Raw genomic sequence first — 21,384 nt, forward strand, 5'->3', positions numbered from 1 at the left:
ACTGTCTGTAGATCAAACATATAATACAACAACCATTAAGGCGTAAATGGGCTAACTGAGATTGCATTTAACCCCTTCAGTATTTTGATTGTCTTAATATTATTCTTGCTATCACCAAAATATTAAAAGTATTAATTGTATTCTGCTTGCCAGAGGTTCATCGCTGTGAATAGGTTTTCAAACAAGCTTCAGTTGATAACTTAAAAGGGCGACGTCTGTTTTAACTGGATTTCTGCATTAATTCATTCATATTTATTGCGTCATTTAAATTCCGTTATTGCAAAAGCCATACGATTTAAACCATTTAATTCTGGTGATTTTTTATGTTTACAGATTCCAAACGATAATATTAAGCTTTGTAAAAATCTTTTAAGTGGATGAGTCAACTACAGCGTTCATTAACTTCTCACCTGAGCGGGGGAGGGGGGCTTTCTTAAACTCAATAAAATCATCTGGCAACAGCAAGAACAAAATAGAAATGACGACCGCAGGCTGAAAAGGTTAATAAGCTCAGGAGAGTCCTTTTTCTTGTAAAGGGCAAATTGTGGAATGTGAATGAAGCTGAACAACTCTTCCAGTAATGGACAAATAATGGAATGCTAACTTCAGCTAAATAACTTCGCGGTACCGGTCCGCCAAGTTTCACAACCCCTGTCATGTTAGGGAAGGTCAGGGTGGGTAAAGGCCAGCGTTAGCACCACCACCCCTTCCCCCAGCCCTTCCTCCTACCCTTCCCTTCCCCCCTTCCCCCATCCTCATTCTTGCTCGCCCTTCTCTTCCCTCATTCTCTTGCTTTTATTTCCTCCATGCCTCATCTCTCTCCCCATTCCCTTTCTCCATTCCCCAGCCTTTCCTTCTCCTTTCCTCCATTCACCACCTCTTCCCCCTCCTTCCTCCTTCTCTTCGAATAGCCTGCCTTCCCTCATTGCTATCGACATTTCTCCATACTTGTTCCCCCTTTTTTCTCTCATTCCGTTTTTCCATTTCCCTTCCCTCATTCCTTTTCCACATCCCTGCCCTCATTTTCTTCGTCCTTACTACATTACATTTCCCCTCTCCATTTCTTCTCCCTTTTCAGTGCAATCATTACCTTCCCTCTTTCCCTCACTCCTTCCCTTCCCTATATCCTCTATCTTTTCCTTCTTTCTCCTCTCTCATTCTCTCTCTCTCCCCCTCTTCACCCCTCTCTCCGTCCGCATACTGCTTACAAAGGTGGTAAATACCGGAGAACATCTTGAAAACTGCGGCAGACATCAATATCAACTTCAGTGACACCAGCGAGCGTATCATGACACATACTGCAGTGGTGTATCCAGGATGAAGAGAGAGAGAGAGAGAGAGAGAGAGACCATCACATGCTTGAAATGTGGATAACTCTCCTTTTTTTTTTTTTTTTTACTGTGAAATCACTTGTTATACATGTTTCGGTCATTCATTAATTTCAGACTTGTCTGTGGTATAGGTAATTGCTTATAAACGACTATTCTCTTTATGAACTTCCAATTACGGTGATGGGGTTAGACGCTGGACACTGAAGCTGGTAGTTTTCGCTATCAGGTATTAATTTCAGGGGGGGAAAGCAACTAGATATCGGTGTTATTTATTTGCGCATCGTCACCCACCCCAGCAGAGAGCAGCCCGAAGGCGGATGAAAGCAAAGTCATTCACCCCTATTCATCCTTTCACCTGGCGTGTATAACGATCTCCAATGAAGCAAGCTTGAAACATCCTCAACCCCGCCTCACTAATCTCTGCAATTTACCACAGTCGCTTTGCCCGTACATCTTGAATTATCCTCCCACAGACGACTTCTGTTCAATCTGTTTTGTGCCATTCCAGCCACTGAATTGGTTACTCACACTTCATATGATTTTTTTTCTCATATCATCCTTTCAGATCTCTTTCGACCGTCCTCTTTCTCTCACTCCCTCTACTTCTGAGCTTTACATCTTATATCCGTATCTCATTACTCGTTCTTTCCATTTGTCTGTACATCTTTAACACACCCCGATCGTTGCCAAGCCTTTCCATTGCACTGCGTCTGATCTCACACTTCTCTCTAACCACACCATTTTTCACTGCGTTAACCCACCTCACCCCACTGGTCTTAGACGTTTTTTTTAACATCATTTCCATTCTTTCCCGCGCCCGGGCATTTAGAACCAGTACGTAATATAGTTGACACCATTATACCTTCACATAGCCTGAACAGTATCACAAATTACTTATGAAAATATAGTTTTTTTTTCTGGGTTTTAATTTTCTTCCCATGAGTTAATTTGTTTCCTTCTCTCCAATTCCGTCTAATCTTGCTCAGTCCGGCAGTCAACACCGTTCGGATCGTATAGTAAACTTTTCCCTTTGCTTATGAACATTTAAGTGTTTCTAGATTGTCACCTTTTTCTCGTCGAGCAAAATGGTCCATATCTGTTCCTTTTCCCTCTCATTCCGGTCAGTCCTGTCTGCCCCAACAGAGTCCCTTCGCTCATACCATGTAGTAAACAGTGTTGCTCTCCTTTTTCTGAAGTTCTACGAAATCTGTCTCAGCGAGAATATATACGGCTTAGTCTCAGAACAAGATGGCGTGAGGTAACGCACTACGAGCTTAAGAAATATAACCCCCTCCTCCATGTTTCTCGACCACATACCAGCCGGGAGGAATGCGATAAAAACAGATAATTAGGGATCTCTCTCTCTCTCTCTCTCTCTCTCTCTCTCTCTCCGCTACTAAGTACTGTAAATTACACGGCTTTTACATATCTCTCTCTCTCTCTTTCCGCTGCTAAGTACTTTAACTTACACCGCTTTTCAGAAATGAACATAGTGCTCTCTCTCTCTCTCTCTCTCTCAACTCCGCTACTAAGTACTGTAACTTACACCGCTTTTCAAAGGTGAACATATTGATCTCTCTCTCTCTCTCTCTCTCTCTCTCTCTCCGCTACTAAGTACTGTAACTTACACCGCTTTTCAGAAATGAACATAGTGCTCTCTCTCTCTCTCTCTCTCTCTCTCTCTCTCTCTCTCTCTCTCTCTCTCTCAATCATCCAGGTGGAGGTCACAGTGTAAAAATATACCGTCTTTCCTCACACCCAGACCCCAGGGACCCTGACCCTTGGCTCATTTTCTTTAATGATTTATTTCACATTTGCATTTGTAATATTCTCCTGTGTGTTGTTTTCATCCCATAAACATCAGATATAATCTACATAAATAACATACACTCCCTCACTACCCCTGTGAGTGAGGTGGCGGGGAAGAGGGAGGTCGAGAACGAGGTAGAGGAACGGGGTGGAGTTATACGTGAGCTGTATAAGTGGAAGGGAAGGCAGACTGATAGTGGTGCACAAGGCGACATCATGCTTTTTCGCTGGCCACCCCATCGGGATTAAGGTGGCTGGCTGTAGATAGGTGGATATTGGGGTTATATTTTCTTTTTCTTTTTATCCATATTTAAATATCGAAATACTGTCGTCTGCATATATTACATACACGAGAATAGCAACGAGCCTTGTCAGAAATATAGTACAGTGTTAAAGGTGAACCGCTAAGGAAAATCCTAATCCCCTTGCAAAATACCATACAAAGCCGCTGTACACCATCTCCTTACTTAAAAGACAAAATACATATCTCCATACAGAAAAATCAACGAGCAGACTGTTATAATTTGTATCTCTCTACCGTTTACTTCCCTTTATTATCTATAAAAACAGCAATAATTATCCGATTTTCCAAAACACAATAAAAGCGCCACTACCTACAGTATAATTTGTATCCCCGCTGTACTCCCTCGCCCTCACCAGTAGCCGTCCCTACAACACATAAGATACCACCAGGTGAGTGTCTAGTGGAGCGCTAGTTACTGGCCATCCTATAGGGAGATGTATTCGTTAATCTTGTAATGTCGCCTCGATGGTTCGGGTCCCCCGCAACATCACGGACTACACACTATTATTAATCCCTTCAGTCGAAGAGCGTATTTTTATACTGTGTCGTTGCTGCTGTCTCCAGATGATTTTAATTAGTTATCGGACCCTTAACAAGAACTAAATACAAGGTACATTAGGTCATAGGACTGAAGGAGCTGAAGCCATCCACGACTCGCTCCCTCGTTTCCTTTCCCGCTCCGCTCCTGTCCCCTCACCTCGTCCTAACCCACAGCGACAAACAGTTTGTTATCACCTGATGGAACTAACCCACTCCCCACACCTTAAATGTAATGCAGTGGTTACATGAAATTCGATGAGTTTCAGCTGAGACAGGAATGAGTCAAATTGGTTACCATTTAGTACGAGCATCCATTCTTACTACATCTGGCCATCACCCGAGCTCATAAAAGTATGGGGGATCTTTGTCAGGTTGGAGTAAACCCGGCACAGTGGCGTACACAAAGCATGGGACTCTCTCCCTCACTTATCCTGTAACCCTCTGACAGCTACGATATCCGTCAGCTGAACAAAATCACAGGCCATTAACCCTTTCATAGTCTTCACAGTCGGGACAACTCATGTGTTCTATTCCAGATAACGCCAGACGATTTTATTCGGTTGAGTGAATATAGGACCCTGAGAGTGCTAATGCTGACACCATTAGCCCCCCCTCATGGTCGTGACTGCTGTAGTATTTTATATCAGCTAATGTATTATATTCTCCGTTGAGTCGTTGAAGTCAGAGTGATAACACTGAGTAAACTACCGAAATACACTCGTATGAGCGGAAGTGTCAGTTAATTTTTCCTTTTTAAATTCTAGTGTCTGATTTAGTTTTCTTTGACGGTATGGAGCTTTCTGTTTTTTTTGTTTTTTGTTTTTTTTTCGGTCTCGTCATTTGAATTCTTTTGCAGTAACGTTCGACAGTCAAAAAGAAAAAAAAATCTTACTACAGCAACATTCTCCATTTGCTTTTGTTTATATTCGTGCTTCGATTCTTTTTTTCAATTCTGTCTATTGCCAGACGCCTTAATCTCGTAAGGGGTGGCCACAAACAAATCGTCTCCATGTCGCCCTGTCTCCCGCCATTTCATTGCCCTGCTACCAGCTCACACCCCTCTCTCTCATAATACCTCTCCACTCCATCCCTCCACCTCATCCTTGGCCTTCACCTCCCTCTTCTCCCCCCCTCTACCTCACTCACATACACTCTCCTCGTTAGTATCTCGCTCTCCATCCTCTCCACATGGCCAAACCACCTCACATGTTTCTCCTAACGCTTCCTATCACATCCACGTACATACCACAACGCCTCTTCATTTCCTTATTTGTCAGTCTGTCTCTCCATGTGACTCCACATGCCCCTCTCAAATAACTCACTTCCACTGCTCTCACTCTTGACTTGTGTCCCTCCAACAAGGTCCAAGCTTCACCTCCAAACTTTAGAGTTGATATCACAATACTGTCATGCAGTAACTTTTTCATTTACATGCTTACTTCCCCGCTTCTTATCACTACTTTCAAAGAACCAGCAACCTTTCTTCCTTGTTTTACCCTTTCAAGCACTTCACCCTCTAAACTTCCATCTTTACGCATCACACTACCCAAGTACTTAAAAGCACTCACATTTTCCATTTCCTCCTCATCCAGCCTCACTGTACATTCACTGACTTCATTTCTCTCGAAGACCATAACTTTACTCTTCCCTGCATTCACCCTTAGATTCCGCTTCTTACACACTCTCCCAAACTCATTCACCAAGCCTTGCAGCTCCCCTTCGTCTTCACGTAACAGCACAGTATCATCTGCGGACAACAACAATTACCATTTATTTACTTCCAGAGTGAGTCAGAATCTCCAAGGATCGAAGAGCAGCAGAATGATAATCAAGTGGCCAACAACAACAATAACAAATCCACCACCCATAACAAAAAAAATGGCGGGAAGGAAGTTGACAACCAGCCTAGCCAGGAGTCCAAGGTAACATCCAAGAACAACCCCAATATTGGCCGCGTCAGGGAGAGCGGCATCGACTCCCCCAGCGACCCTGATTTAATGGAAGTCATTAAAATCCCCGATGTCTCCAACAAGAGGTCGATAGCCGAGGTGTTGTCACAGGTAAGTTCAGTTCAGGAGCGATGTTGTGACTGTCTAAATTTGCAGAGCCTCAGTGGCAGATAGTTTTATTTTTTTATTATTATTTTTTTTTTTTGGGGGGGGGAAGAGGGGGTCAAAGAGATCGTCAGTTTTCACTGTGTGCGCGCTGATGCTGTTTTCCAGAAACGATCGAGACACTGTTACTAAAAGTCATTATTATTATTATTATTATTATTATTATTATTATTTTGTAGTAGGTGGGAGCGCTTACCATCCACTCACTTGATGTAGTGCTGTTTTCGGGTGTCTGCCCTTTCCTCGCCTCCATTCCTCTTTTCTTCCATCCTCTTCTGTCTTTCTTTCCTTCATTCTTTCCTCTTTCTTCTGCCTACGGGTGACTTTACACTCCCTCTTGTGTCTTTCTTTCCTTCATTCTTTCCTTTTCCTTCTGCCTGTGGGTGACTGCACTGACTGACAAGCCAAATGGTTTCCTGTACACGAGGAAACCATTTACTACGCTGGGTGGTAACCATATTACCAAATTTTGGCGCCTGGTGGCTTAGTGGGTAATATCGGTGCTCCAATAGGATTGAGCCAGTGAAGGTTTATATCCAGGGGATGGTTGGGGTTTATTGCTCACGTAATGCCACTGAGGGATGAGTGAGGCTGGTCACTCTCATCTTCAATGCCAGGACCAACTTGCCTAGCCCCGGGCTCCTAAGCTCCTCATAGGGCAACGTAGGATTGGATGGATGAATTATTATTATTTATTATTATTATTATTATTTATTATTATTATTATTATTATTATTATTATTATTATTATTATTATTAGTTATTATTATGATATGTGGTAGGTGGGGGCGTTCACCATCCACCACTTGATGTAGTGCTGCTGTCGGGTGTCTGCCCTTTCCTCTCCTCCATCCTTCTTTCCTTCTATCCTCTTCTGTCTTTCTTTCCTTCATTCTTTCCTTGTCCTTCTGCCTACGGGTGACTTTACACTCCCTCTTCTGTCTTTCTTTCCTTCATTCTTTCCTCTTCCTTCTGCCTGTGGGTGACTCTACACTGAGTCACAAGCCAAATGGTTTCCTGTACACCAGGAAACCATTTACTACGCTGGGTGGTAACCATATTACCAAGTTTTGGCGCCTGGTGGTTTAGTGGGTAATTATTGCGCTCCAGTCGGATTGAGCAGGTGAAGGTTTATATCCAAGGGATGGTTGGAGTTGATTGCTCATATAATGCCACTCAGGGATGAATGAGGCTGGTCACTCATATTAAATGTCGAGACCAACTGCCTAGCCCCGGGCTTCTATGCTCCTCATAGGGCGATGTAGGATTGGATGATGGATGGATTCTGATGATGATGATAATGATGATGATGATGATGATTTGAGGAGCTCTAACCGAATGAGACCCTTAAGGAGTTATACCTGACGGATGGTTGAAGTTTATTGCTCACATAATGCCACTCAGGGGCAAGTAAGGCTGGTCACCCTTGCCTTAAATGTGGGGAATGAGTTTACTAGCATATCTCTATGACCCTACGCTCCTGACGGGGGCAAAAAGGATTGGGTGATAAATACAAAGATAAATAGATAGATAGACAGATGGATAATTAAACAGATAGATTCTTTTTGGGGGGAAGGCACATGCCCTGATCCTCCCCTCCCCCCCTCAAAAAAAAAAAAAAAACACCATCTCAATGGCTCCATTCCTTGATAGCTCTTTCTTTTTATTCTTCTTTAGGTAGTGAAGCTAGAACGTTCGTCCTCGTCTTCGGCCTCGGAACTCAACCGCACACCCGAGGCTCCGGATATCGTGGCCTCGACTACGGGTGGGCGGGAGAAGGGAAGCAAAGAGGGGAAGGCATCGGCGAGACACGAAGGTCGACGGGCGGATGTGGCAACGTTGGTTCTGCTTTGTCAACATTATGCCCAACTAGTTCAAGCTCTCAAGGTACGAATAATATAACTGATATCGTTTATCTTTCTATAGGCAGGCGCCTTTATTTCGGAGGGAATGGCTACAACAACCCTGTCCTTCGTCATGAGGCTGCCCTACCAACAACTCGCACCACTCCCTTGCTTCCTCTCCACCCGTCTTTCCACCTCATCTGGCAAGCAGTAGAAAAAGAATAACGTGATTTTCCCTTATGGATGTTTCATAGAGGTAACTACAGCAATATGAGTCTCTAGCATTCACCTGGGCGAACTCTCCCGTTTACAAGTAAAGCTGTGCATGTCAATAACCACACCCACTTACCAGTAATCCATTACCACAACAATAACAACCACACCCTTCACCATCATACCACGGCCGCGACCCCCCCCCCTCTCTCTCTCTCTCTCTCCTATAATCGCCTTAGTGGCAGACGTTCCTGTTTTACATATTTCAGAAGCTGCGTCTGGGAGCAAGACTGGGAGAAAGAAAGGCAAGAATATAAGGAAATATCAATTAAAGCAACAAAATATGGTGGGAAGAAAAGGGGAGGTGGGGAAAGCATGAGAAAAATATATGGTAGATAACAGTATAGATGAATAACATGAAGTTTGACAGGAAAAAAAACACTATGAATTTAACAAAGCATTACCCGGAAATAATGATAAAATCTATTTGAAAATCTTACGTAAGGTGACAGTTGAAAACATATATCGAAAAATAACTCGTACAGCTTCACGCCCTACAGAATGTTGGTAAAGGATTTCATTCAGTATCTCAGTTCACAATAAGCAACAGAATTCCCACGTCTACATCAACATAAGTCTTCAAATGGAACGAAGAAATCCACTTCCTAATCCTGACCTATGAATCAGACTGGATCGACCGCCCGTTCTCCTTGTCACATTGCTAGGTCCCCACCCCCCCACATTTCTCCTGCATATTTCACACGTCCGGCTGGTAATACTCCATACTGCTGTTTTATTCAGGACGTAGCGTTTAGTCTATACACGAAAAAATCCCTGGCATCCTTTGTGTTGTCCATCATATTTTGCCTTTATTTTGATGTCCATATTTAATCTTTATTTACATCTCTCGTACACTTCCGTCTTCGGCACCAGTCCGCAAAACAAATCACTGTATTTCATGGCAAGTTAATACTCTAATTTGCAATTCTATTCAGGATATGGCATCAGTCAATACATTTAAAAATCCATTTTGCTATCCTTCTTTTCTATCCTCATCTTTGTTTTTCCCTTACTCCTGTATGTAATCCACCTTACGAATGCCTCTGTATTTCATAACATAGAGTGTAACTTATTTTTTATCAAAGGGCATGTGGCTACACCCAAAAACCACGGTATGGCCACACCCACGAATGTCCAGTTACTAACTGTATATAACTAGGCTATTGGTTGAAGAAGGTGTGTGGCGAGACCTACCACCTCCTTTTGTTGTATTAGCGTTCTGTACCTTCTACAGCAATAAATATTTCAGTTCAGTTCAGGTCATCTCGCTCATACATTTTCGTTTTCGGCACCAGCCGTTATGTAAATCTACAAAATAAGTCATCATATTTCTTGGTACTGGCGAGAATAATGCAACAGATCTAGATTTGTAAAGATCTGTTGACTAAGCTGCGAGTGTATCCTGAATTCGACGGGAAGTGGACCGTACCTATGGAAAATTAATTTACATTTGTCTGAATTATTATGACGGATATAGTCTTACTCCTTTACTATTATGGAGGTAATATGTTGACCTTCGCAAAAAAAAAAAAAAAAAAAAAATGCACTCATCTGATTACCTGTGCAATGTCCGATGCATTTTTTTCCCTCTTCCTAGTATGGCAGCCAACATTTTCTTCACTTCAGTAAGTACTTAAATTAATTACTAAAATATATACGCCAGTTGGTTTGTCTTTATTTTCCACTACTGTACATTTATGACGGGCAGTATTTTCTTTACCTTCATGAGATACACTTTAATTTGTTGAGTTTAATGCCGGCCAATATGCTTTAATCATCACACCTGGAATTGTCCCAGTGGTGGGTATAAGTGTTTGGGGTTAGAAAATAGATGGGCCGTCAGACGAGGTGAAAGGGTAAATAGCAATTCTTATTTCTTGGATCTCAGGAGGCTTCTCGGTGGCAGGGTAAATCGTCTGGTGTTTGAAAGTACTATTAATAAATCGCCACCATAAATTTTCTCCATCTAAACAGAAGTATTTACGTTAGTCTTTATTATATTTACGGTATAGTCTCATTCCACTACACTTATGGCGCAATATATTCTTCAGCCTGATCAGGTGTGGAATACGATTTATGGCTGCTATAAAAATATTTCCTAGCATGCGATAGAGTTTACGCTCGTACTGGTTTTGTTACCCACAACAAGATGACCCGAATACCCGAAGGAGGAAATGTTGCCAAATTTGGGTTTGTTTATTTGTTTATCTGGGAATTTATCTACATTTGCAAGGAAAGGAAATTACAGCAGACAAGGAAGATTACAACAGACAGACATTTCCTGTCTCAAGAGCTTAGGTGTGGATGGGAGAGGGAAAGGATCGGGGAGAAAGAGGCTGTGAAGGAGTGGCATAATTCTGCAAGGAAGTCAGGACCCTCGAAGGTTTTGTTAACCCCTTTATCCTCATCCTCATCCTCATCGTCATAAATCTAATTCCTCTCTAAAAGACGGTGAGAGGTGAGCCAAAACAAAGGTAAAACATGAAAGTGGTGGAAATATTAACCACCATGTAGTGTGAAATGAGTCACACAGTCATTTCACAAATCATTCAAGTCTTCAGAATTCTGGCCTCACCTTGCACGCTAAACCATCTTTTCGACTTTGCCTCACATGGGATACTGCGAGGATGGTACTTATATACCCTTTCGTCTGCCAACTCATAACCGCGAAACTCATATTGAATCATTGGGGATTCCCCTTTAATCAATTTCAGACTATGACACCAAACATGACTATCGTCACCATATTAGTAGGGGCTATATTACTGAAGGAATTTTTAAGAATATGTATGCTATATCCTTCATGGGCTGTGTGTGTGTGTGTGTGTGTGTGTGTGTGTGTGTGTGTGTGTGTGTGTGTGTGTGTGTGTGTGTAAGGGAGTAGGGGAATCCCGACCATAAAAGTAAATGAGTGAATTAAATGAGAGAGAGAGAGAGAGAGAGAGAGAGAGAGAGTCGCCCTTGGTGAACGTGTGTGTGGATTTATCTCAACTCATCAAGATGCTGCGTGTTGCCAGAAAATGTGGACGAGAAGAGTGACTGCACCAGGCTGAAAGGTTACCTAAATATCACCGAAACAGACCATACAGTTACCTGCTTCGACGAGGAACGACAGGGAGGTGAATGCAGGGTCTTTACTGTGCAGGAATGAAAATGCTTGGAGCCTTTATCGTGGCGCATCCACTACTGATTCCGCTTGGTTCATCTACAACCATATTATCTGAACTCCATTAAATATCTGAACTATTATCGCTTGATCCCAGACTACTCTGAGTGTTAATTACTACATCCGCGACTGACGAAGCAAAAGGGGGTGTTAGGCCTGTGTTTTGATCAGTGTGTGTGTGTGTGTGTGTGTGTGTGTGTGTGTGTGTGTGTGTGTGTGTGTGTGTGTGTGTGTGTGTGTGTGTGTATTAGCACAATAACTCAAACGCGTTTTATCCGATTTCAACAACACTTGGTGGAAGGATTGAGAACAAAATATCAAAGGTCGAGGTCTCACGGCAAGGTCAATTAAAAGCAGTTTTTATCCGATTTAGATCAAACTGTGAAAAGGTTGAGGATAAAACAAAAGGATTCTATTTTTAAAAGAATCAGTCATGGTCATAGGGAAAATTGAAGGCCAAGATCAACTCATACAGATTTGATCTTATTTGACGCAAGCTTGGTGGAAGAATTGTCAGGCAAGAGCGAAGGGGTTCAGTTTTGTGAATAATCATCCTCAGGTCACAAGGCAGAGTCAGAGTTCGACCTGTGTTTGTGTGTGAAGAAAATAACTAAAATAGTTTTGATCTGATCTGGATCCAGCTTGGTGAATGAGTTATGGATAATCCAATAGTTTTTTTTTTTTAACAATAGGTCAGAGATGTTCATATTGCAAGGTCAACTTTAAGTTTTTACTTGGCACAGACTAAATTCTGTGGAAGGGTTCAGATTAAAATATGGAAAAGGAGATTCGATTTTGAGCACAATCAGTCATAGATCAAGGTCAAAGGGAAAGATCAGAGGCCACGGTCACTGGAGAAAGTCGGCTCAGACAAATCTGATATGACTGAACGAGAGCTACAGCAGCGAAATAGTTAAGGGCTAAGGAAGAGTGAGGTAAATAAATACAGAAAGCAGTTTATCGAAAATCAATGTCAGATGGCAGAGTCAAATATTCGGTCCTTGGACCTGTTGGTGGTCCCGGTTATCGTATTATATAAGTAGCCTACTCTTTCTGGTCTGAATCTGGATTATCTGAACTCTAATTGAATTAACTGAGCCTGGATTATATATGCTATCTGGACCCCCATTATCTGAACCAGGCCATCTTAATTCGAACTGATTCATTTTCAAGTAAATGACTAAGAATTGCAACTTGACAAAGTAGTTTGGGATGCTTAATATCAAAGGGTTAAAAAAAAAAATGGTATTGGTAAATGAGGCTGAGATGTAATGTAAAGAACCTGCAGCATATAAGCCGAGCGCCTTCGTGTATGTTGCGTGACTTTCTGTTGGCGTGAGGCCTTTGCGTGACCAGTGAAGAAGGCGCGGTGGATCAGCGTGTTGGTGTGAGGCGGAAGACGGTGGGGGCAGGGGGGAGGGGAAGAGAGAGAGACATGGAACTGATACAGATATTTTTAACTTTCCTAGGATGTGGCCACAGAATTTATTGATAACTTCCCTAGAATTTTGTTCAGCTGAAAGAAAATGGTCCGTAGTTAAAGAAACCTTTTAGGGCGCGTCCACACGTGCCCTGGAACATAATGTTGACAACACGGTTGGCAACATGTTTGGTACATGTATACAGCAGTATTTGGACAGATGTATGCAAACATGTTTCGAACCCAGGCAGCAAAGGCGATGGAATATGAGTTCCGTACCAGGCAACTAAGACTTCATCATGACGTTGCCAACATAATCTGGACGCAACTGTTCTCAACATGTCTGCAGTGTGTTCGTTACTGTGTTGCGTGCATGTTGCCAGCATCTGTTCGAGTACATGTGTAGACGCGCACTAACGCACACACACACACACACACACACACACACACCTCACTCTGTGTGTGTGTGTGTGTGTGTGTGTGTGTGTGTGTGTGTGTGTGTGTGTGTGTGTGTGTGTGTGTGTGTGTGTGTGTGTGAACAAAACTTCTAAGACGAAGAGGACAAAATCTTCGTGTCAGTAACAAATACTTTATTAATCAAGTACTATGCTGGTACGTGGTTTGTTCCGCCCCATGGACATTATAAAGCACATTTTTGTGTGGATTGGTCAGCTTGTGAGAGGGAACCGAGAATTTCAAAAGGTCTGAATGATGAGTAAGTGGATATTTGATCCATCCCATTACACTGGGCATTCTCTTGATAGTTATCTTACGTTTTTGTCTATATCTGTCTCTGAATCCCTCTCACGCCATGTGTTAATGGTGATTAGGTGTAAGATGATGATGGCGTTGATGATGATGATAATGATGATGATGAATTCTTGTTCCCATCAAAGACATCATACCATCTCTGCCTCTGCGATTTATTTAGCATACTACATCCTTATTTTCTCTTATAAGTTACTTATAGCTTCCTGACATCGACATACTTTTCACCTGATACCATACACAAAGACACTGTGGTGTAATATGCGAAATACATAGATAAGGAAGACATTACGAAATCTCTTAAACCACATATTACACGACCCAAAATTACGAAAGTACTGGATATTATTTACCTTTCACGACCCAAAATTACGAAAGTACTGGATATTATTTACCTTTCCTATTTATAATCGCTTTCTACTAGTTCTGTGTGTCATATATGTTGAAGACAATGGGTAGGAACTGAAAACGTGATAGGTGCGTCAGTGTTTATGTTTTCCGCAGCGGGCCTATAAAGAAGTCACGAGATGCGCACGGGTTGTGGAGAATAATGAACCACTTCTCACGACACCACCACCACCAACCACCACCACACTCCACTCAGCTTTTACGAATTACAAGAAACTCTTTGAACCACTATTAATCATATGAGCTAATTCTTCCAGTCAATGTAAGTAATCTATATACAACCAGAGAGGCACTCACAAAAACACATCTCTCCGGCAATGGCAACGTAATTTCCAAACTATGCTTCATAATGAATTAGGCTTCCTCGTCACTGATTAGGGTTTCATAAAATGTGTTTTCCGGATCCAGAATCTGTAATACGATCCGGATCGGTCCCAAAAGTTAATCGATTGTTCCCTGGGACATGGGCTATATACCTACCAAATTTGACCCAAATTTCTCTTTTAGTTTTTTAGTAATCCTGATAACAGACAAACAAACAAACAGGGGTGAAAACATACTCTCTGTGTAAACTAATTTTCAAAGCACCATATAATATTAAAGCTCTTAATTATATAATCAAATCAAGATTTCATTATCTATCTATCTATCTATGTGTGTGTGTGTGTGTGTGTGTGTGTGTGTGTGTGTGTGTGTGTGTGTGTGTGTGTGTGTGTGTGTGTGTGTGTGTGTGTGTGTGTGTGTGTGTGTGTGTGTATTCAAAAACGATCCTCGAGCTCATGAAGAGAAGAAAGGAGGTGAAAGTAAAAACAAAGAGAGAGGAGATGGAAAGAACAGAATGACACAAGCTTTCCAGTATGAGACAGAAAGAGAGGGGGTGGGGGAACGAAAGAAAAACATGCATCAGGTCAGAAACTATAAGGGAAAAATCCTGAAATTGGTCTGAAGCAATATGGCACGAGGAAAGCGACAAATTATATTAATGAAATACAAAAATGGCGAAGTCATCAAGTGCAGGGAGATGGTGAAGAGATTTGAAGAATTTTACAAACAACTGCATTCATCAAAAACAATAGTACTAACAGATGACTTTTCAGTTAACACAAGTGAAATAACAGAGGTAACACCAGATGAAGTAAACTTTTCTCTTAAAAGTATAAAAAAGGGAAAGGCCCCAGAAGATGGAATCGTAGTAGGTTCACTGTCGGATGCAAGTGTAGATGTTCAAAACCTGCTAGTCCACTGATTAACGCTATGTATAAAAAAGAAAAAGAAAATCCCAAGACATGGTGTAATGCAGTAGTTATTTTGCTTTAAAAGAAAGGCGTATCATAATATCTTAGGAACTATCGGATTATTAGCTTATCATCAGTTATTTACAAACTCGTCATTAAGTCCTTACGAATAGAATAACAACAAATTTGGAGAGAAACCAAGCTCGTGAGCAGGGAGGATTCCGAAACAGGTATTCGATTACTTATCATCTACACACACAGACAACTAACTGAGAAAACCACAGAATATAATAAACCATTGTCATCAGGTCTGTCGATTACCAATAGGCTTTCGATTCATTGGAGCACATAACAATTGTAAATTCATCGCGGGAACAAGGACTAAACGAGAACATTGTAAAACTGCTCGAAACATACAAGGAGGAAAATGCTACAGTTAAGCTCCAGAAAGACAACAATTATGACTAAGAAAGGCGTGCGTCAGGGAGATACAGTTTCACCAATCTTATTTACAGCATCCCTTGAGAATTTTTGCAAAAACCGAGAATGGGAGAATAAAGGAGTAAACATAAATGGAGAAAACTTAAACCATTTAAGATTTGCAAATAACAGCGTCTTGATTTCAGAAACAGCAGAGATAATGCAAGAAATTTTACATGACCTAAATAGAGAAAGTCTCAGAGTAGGGCTAAAGATGACCCGGAATAGAACTGTAGTAATATTTAATCCAAATACACCAAAGAGCGTCATCAAAATAAATGAAGACATTCTTGAAGACGTTTGGGAGTACAGTTTCTTAGGGCAAATAATACAATTAACGAAAGCCCATGAAAACGAAATAGAAGAGATGCATTACAATTGGATGGCATACTTTTGGTAAACACTGAGCCACAATGAGGAGTGGCTTGCCAATACAGGTGTTATAAAACGAAAAGTTTATAATGAATGTACGTATAATCTCATTTATGACGTACGGATGTGTGACCTGGAAACTGACAAAATTAATGGAGCCAAACCAATCCGTTCTCAAAGCGTAATGGAAAGGTCACTGTTGGGAACAGATCAACCTGGGTGAGAAAGCAAACTAAAGTCAAAGACATTATAGAAGTTATAAATGAACAGAAATGGATGTGTGAAGGTAAGGAAGCTAGAACGGGTAGCTGATGAAGCAAGAGGATGACTGACTAGAGGCCAAGAGCGCAGCAGATAAATGCCAGACAGGAGGTGGAGAGATGAGACTGAGAAGTTTGTAGGCAAAACCTGGCAGAGATTGGCTTAGTCAAGGAATCTGTGGAGAAAGTTGGGCGAGGCCTTTGTTCAGCAATGGGCAGTGGCTGCTGCTGCTCTCTCTCTCTCTCTCTCTCTCTCTCTCTCTCTCTCTCTCTTTCTTTCTTTCTCTCTCTCTCTCTCTCTCTCTCTCTCTCTCTCTCTCTCTCTATTTATATATATATCTCTATATATATAGATCTATATATATATATATATATATATATATATATATATACCCGGTATATGATGTCTTGTAAAACGTGTGTCAAATTTCATGTTATTCTTTGGCTAATTTTCAGTAATAAGAGCTATTTGATCATGGGTCCAGTTCTCAGCCCTTATGTAGTTAGTTATTAATGAGCTTATGGGTGAATTATGAGGGACAACATTTTCACCCATAGGGTCTTCAGTAACTGTAGCTCATTAACGGCTGAGAATTGGGCTGATGTTGATAGAGCATGTCTTATTCACCATTAATCCAAGAATGACGACGTTTGGCACACATTGCGTGGAACATCTGGATATATTATGCCCTTAAAGTGCTGCGTGTGATGCTGTGCAGAATGTCTAACGAACTGTCACAGGATATGTTATTAAAACACCCTTCAAGTATTGCAACATTAGGCATATGTTTAGATATTATGTGGTCTAAAGCAAAGTTATGCCTATCATTTTGATACTTTATGGTCCGATTGGCATAGCAGCTGTCTTTGACGAGGAAGGCTCGGATTCCAGTCAGTGTGGAAATATAATTGCCGTCTTTCTCACCCTAAACAAAATCAGATAGTTATGCTTTAGTCTCTATGTCGTTTAAGATTAGAAAACAAATCCTAATTTTTTTCTTCTCCTTGCAAATAGGAGGAGAACTATTTACTCTCGTGCACCCAGAGCCCGCTGCTGCCCGCCACGCCCAAGAGTGGTATCAGGGACCTCAGACCGGCCAGGGGCAGGAGTGGGAAGAGTGTGTTTACCTTGGACTCTGAGCTCATACACTCACCAGGTACGAGTACAGTACCATAATTATCGACTTGACCGAGCTTATAGGTTATATATAACATTGGTTGCTTACACTGTATCTTCATTCATACAACCGCCAAACGCTTCACAACCAAACCACAATGAATATTGCATGTTTATAATTCATCTTCATTCGTAAAGCTTCCAAGCACTTTACAAGCAAAACTGAGTGGGAAAAAATCCTAACAATAACCAACTGGTACGAAGACTTGTATATAATAAAAACACGTACTTATGGGTCCTTTATAAAGTCGTTCCCATCAGACCATCCCAAACTGAGTGGCTTCCTGGAGGACAACCTAGACGTGTCGCGAGAGTCGACGAGAGAGAACACGCCTAATTCGGTAGGGGTGCCCAGTTCCCCGGGGGTCGTCAAGCTAAACAGGAGTTCTTCGAGTTCGCGGGATTATTACAGTAAATCCCCCAGACAGAGCCCTGCCAGAATTCAGGTACTCTATTCATAAGTATTCCTGAGTCTGAGTTGTCTGTAACAAGCAAACCAAATAACTGTGAAGAATATTTGTAACTGCGTTGGAGACTTATGATTCCTGATAGTAATTAACTGCTGGAGAACTGTTCATTGCAAAAGCTGTTGATAATTTCTGACAGTATTTAACAGCTCCAGGGAACTTTACATCATAAAAATTAGTTAAAAACCCTTTATGAAAAATTCCCATAGGATGACTATGCAGCCCTAAACATCAAGGAGCGGAAACAGTGGACCCTCAAGCCTCTACGTAACGTCACCAGCAAGCACAAAAGGGACACAAAACACCATCGAAAGAGCTCGTTCAGTTTCTTCCGCGACTCTAAGGACTCTGTGAACGCCGAGGAGGAGGAAGAGAATGTGAACGCGGCCCCCCAGCTCCCCTTGCCACTACAAAACCCGACCGTGGGAGTGTTGTCTACAAAAATCAGCGACCTGGAGAGCAAGATCGAGGAACTGCTGAAGTTCGAGCCAGTCAGTGATATTCTCCGTGAAAAGTAAGTCGTGTATTTTACTGTAGGTCCACTCTGAACGTTCTCTGTTGGGGAAGTATACAGTATTTGGCTTCAGTGCTCTATTGAAAAGCCTACAGGTAAATATCCTTATTTAGTGCTATATAATTTTTTGTTTTTTTTTACCACACTTGCCATATCGTTGTCAACCTTGTCTCATTGTATCATAACCTCATCTAACTTACTTTTAGCTTATTCCAAGATCAACTAATCAAACATCCACATTCGTTTACTTGATAGAACTTTCTCGTACCACACCCTGCCCAAACCTAACTTCACACATGTTGTGTTTTTGCAAGGAGAGTCCAGATAACGCAGAAGCTATCTTGATTTAGTTAAAATTTCTTACCATCATCTTGAAGTTTCTGTATTTGCTTATATGGAGTTTTCATCCGAAACTCAAGATAAGACAAGAAATACGTTTATTCCCACGTAAACACATTTATAGTACATTTACTCAGACCTTACGAAGTCAGATATACAGGTCAGTCTGGCCAGTGACCAAGGAGACTCAATACTCTATCATAAGTAAGACATAACATTTCATGCAATCACTCACTAGGATTCAAGTAATGATAATGTGTCAACATACCATATACTATAGTTTACCCTGGCGTACCCTAACCTAAACTGCCTTCGTCTCCCCGTGCAGTAGCAAGGAGAGATCACCGGCGCGTAAGTCGGTGGGTAGTGGGGACACTGCCAAGAGATCCAGCAGCAAGAGAGGGAACTTCTACCGCCATTCCGTCAGGGACACCGTCAAGGTAGGCTATACGCAGGGACTGGGTGGAGCGATTGAAAATGAGGGATGGCTCCATTTTAATTTTTAACGGTTAAAATTCGGTTTTCTTTTTCCTGTTTATCGATTTACTTACAAATTCTTAATTAGTTCTCTTATCTTATTCTTCAGCGATATTTATTCCTAATTACTTTCGTTTTCCTTAACATTGATTCGCATCTATTCCTGATTTTTTCTTTTATTCTCAATTAATTTTCTTATTGTTAATTATTTTCCTCTTCCTTTTATACGTATTCTCGATTCATGTCTTTATTCCTTATTCCCAGAAAATATTCGTTTTCCTTTTTATTCATTCTCAGTTCACTTCGTAGTCCTAATTCCCGTGAAATTCGTTTGCCTTTACTCTCGAATCGTTTCTTCAACCCCTGTTCCTTATTCCCGATTAATTTTCCTTTTCCCGTATTCCTGAGTTAGTTCCTTATTCCCATTTCCGTTTAAATAATTATTCTTTTTTTCTGTATGCTTTTTTATTAATTTATTCATTTCTCTTATTGCCGAGTAATTTTCATTTTAATTTCTCCGTGTTCTCGATAAACTTCCATATTTCCTTTTACTTATTCCTGAATGATTTTGTTTCCTTTTTACTGATTCCTCATTCCCATTAATTTTCTTTAATTTTGGTTAACTGTCGTTTTCCTATTTCCTTACTCTTGACTCTTTTCCTTATTCTTTTTCCTTATTCTCGAAACATTTTGTTGTCTTATTTGTTTATTTTTATTCTCCTTTTACTAGAGCCAGTTCTTATTTCCTTTCCCTTATTCCGGATTCCTATGTCATATTTTTTTCTTTTTTAATATTCTTGGTTAAATTCTGATTCCCTTTTCCCACTTTCCAGTTTATTTCATAGTGCTCGCTTCCCAGTTTTTTTTTTTTATAACATATTTCTTTCCTTTTTTATATATACTCGATTCATTTCCTGTTTCTTTTTCAGTGCAGAGGGGTTGTGTTGTCAGCCTGGGGATGATATATGAAAGTGAAGGACTGAGAGAAAGGGGATTAATGAATGAATGAGTGAGTGAGTTAGTGAAGGGGATTCATGAATGAGTGAGTGAGTGAAAGGGGATTCATGAATGAGTGAGTTAGTGAAAAGGGATTGATGAATGAGTGAGTGAGTGAGTGAGTGAGTAAGTTTGTGGAAGGGACTGATGAATGAGTGAGTGAGTGAAGGGGGACTGGTGTGTGACACGGTGTGAGGAGGGACTGATATGTGAGTGAGAGGAGGCTGATGTGGGACAATGTGAGTGAAGGGGGACTGATGTGTCAGAGAGCAAATAAATGAGTGAAAGAGAGGGACTGATGTGTGCGTGGATGTGAGTGAAGGGAACTGGTGCGAGAGTGAGCGAGTGAATGAGTGAGGGGGAACTGATTTGTGTGTGAGCGTGAGGAGAAAGGTGTGAGAGAATGAGTGAGTGAGTGGAAGGCGACTGATGTGTGGGTAGCTACGTGAGTGAAGGGGATTGGTGTGTGTGTGAGTGTGTGCACCTCCCACTGCCTGACACAGAATTGTATTATTTTCCTTCCCTGCACAGCGACACCAGGAGTCCCGTGACAGTGATGAGGGCTGTGATGACCCGTACAAACGAGGCGGCGGAGGTGGCGGCTGTCTTGGGGCGGGTGGATGCCAGTACCAGGTGTTGGCTCAGGCTGCTCACGTCGAGGTGGACAAACTCAGGCAACTGGTCAACCTCCTTAACACCAGGTACGACACTTCTTGTACACTTAGTATGGTCAACCTCCTTAACACCAGGTGCGACACTTCCTGTACACTCGGTACATGTAAAATGCCTTGTAATACCTACCTACAAAATACCTACAAAAAAAAAACACATGCAAAATACCTTCATTATCGCAACTCTTTCCCAAACGGGATGAGGAGATTCGGAGTACTGTACAGCTCTGACGTGCCGCTGCAGACATGAATCACAGAAGCGAAATGTCAGGTACAGACCTTTTTTCGCACTGGGAAGTACAAGATTGCTTGTAACACCACTGCTGGACAATCGAATTGCCGCACCCCTGCGTCAATACAAATATGGGATTTTTCAAACCCGCACTTCCGGCCTTCCTAGCTGTCTTTTACGACTCAGG

The 21,384-nt window shown here is 41.5% G+C and overlaps 1 protein-coding gene across 1 annotated transcript in view; it reads left to right on the top strand.

Moving 5' to 3' along the window:
* LOC145417587 (uncharacterized) overlaps positions 1 to 21,384 on the top strand; it is a 48,684-nt gene that overhangs the window by 13,677 nt on the left and 13,623 nt on the right. Inside the window, exons 4-10 of the mRNA XM_080286292.1 lie at positions 5,769 to 6,044; positions 7,776 to 7,985; positions 17,340 to 17,481; positions 17,763 to 17,947; positions 18,178 to 18,482; positions 19,150 to 19,255; positions 20,826 to 20,995. Coding sequence (XP_080142418.1) covers positions 5,769 to 6,044; positions 7,776 to 7,985; positions 17,340 to 17,481; positions 17,763 to 17,947; positions 18,178 to 18,482; positions 19,150 to 19,255; positions 20,826 to 20,995 — 1,394 coding nt within the window. The remainder of the gene's footprint in view (positions 1 to 5,768; positions 6,045 to 7,775; positions 7,986 to 17,339; positions 17,482 to 17,762; positions 17,948 to 18,177; positions 18,483 to 19,149; positions 19,256 to 20,825; positions 20,996 to 21,384) is intronic.

The sequence above is a fragment of the Coenobita brevimanus genome, chromosome 110 (genome assembly GCF_032717465.1).
Source record: "Coenobita brevimanus isolate Jiangsu-jjx chromosome 110, ASM3271746v2, whole genome shotgun sequence".
In the NCBI taxonomy this organism is placed as follows: domain Eukaryota; kingdom Metazoa; phylum Arthropoda; class Malacostraca; order Decapoda; family Coenobitidae; genus Coenobita; species Coenobita brevimanus.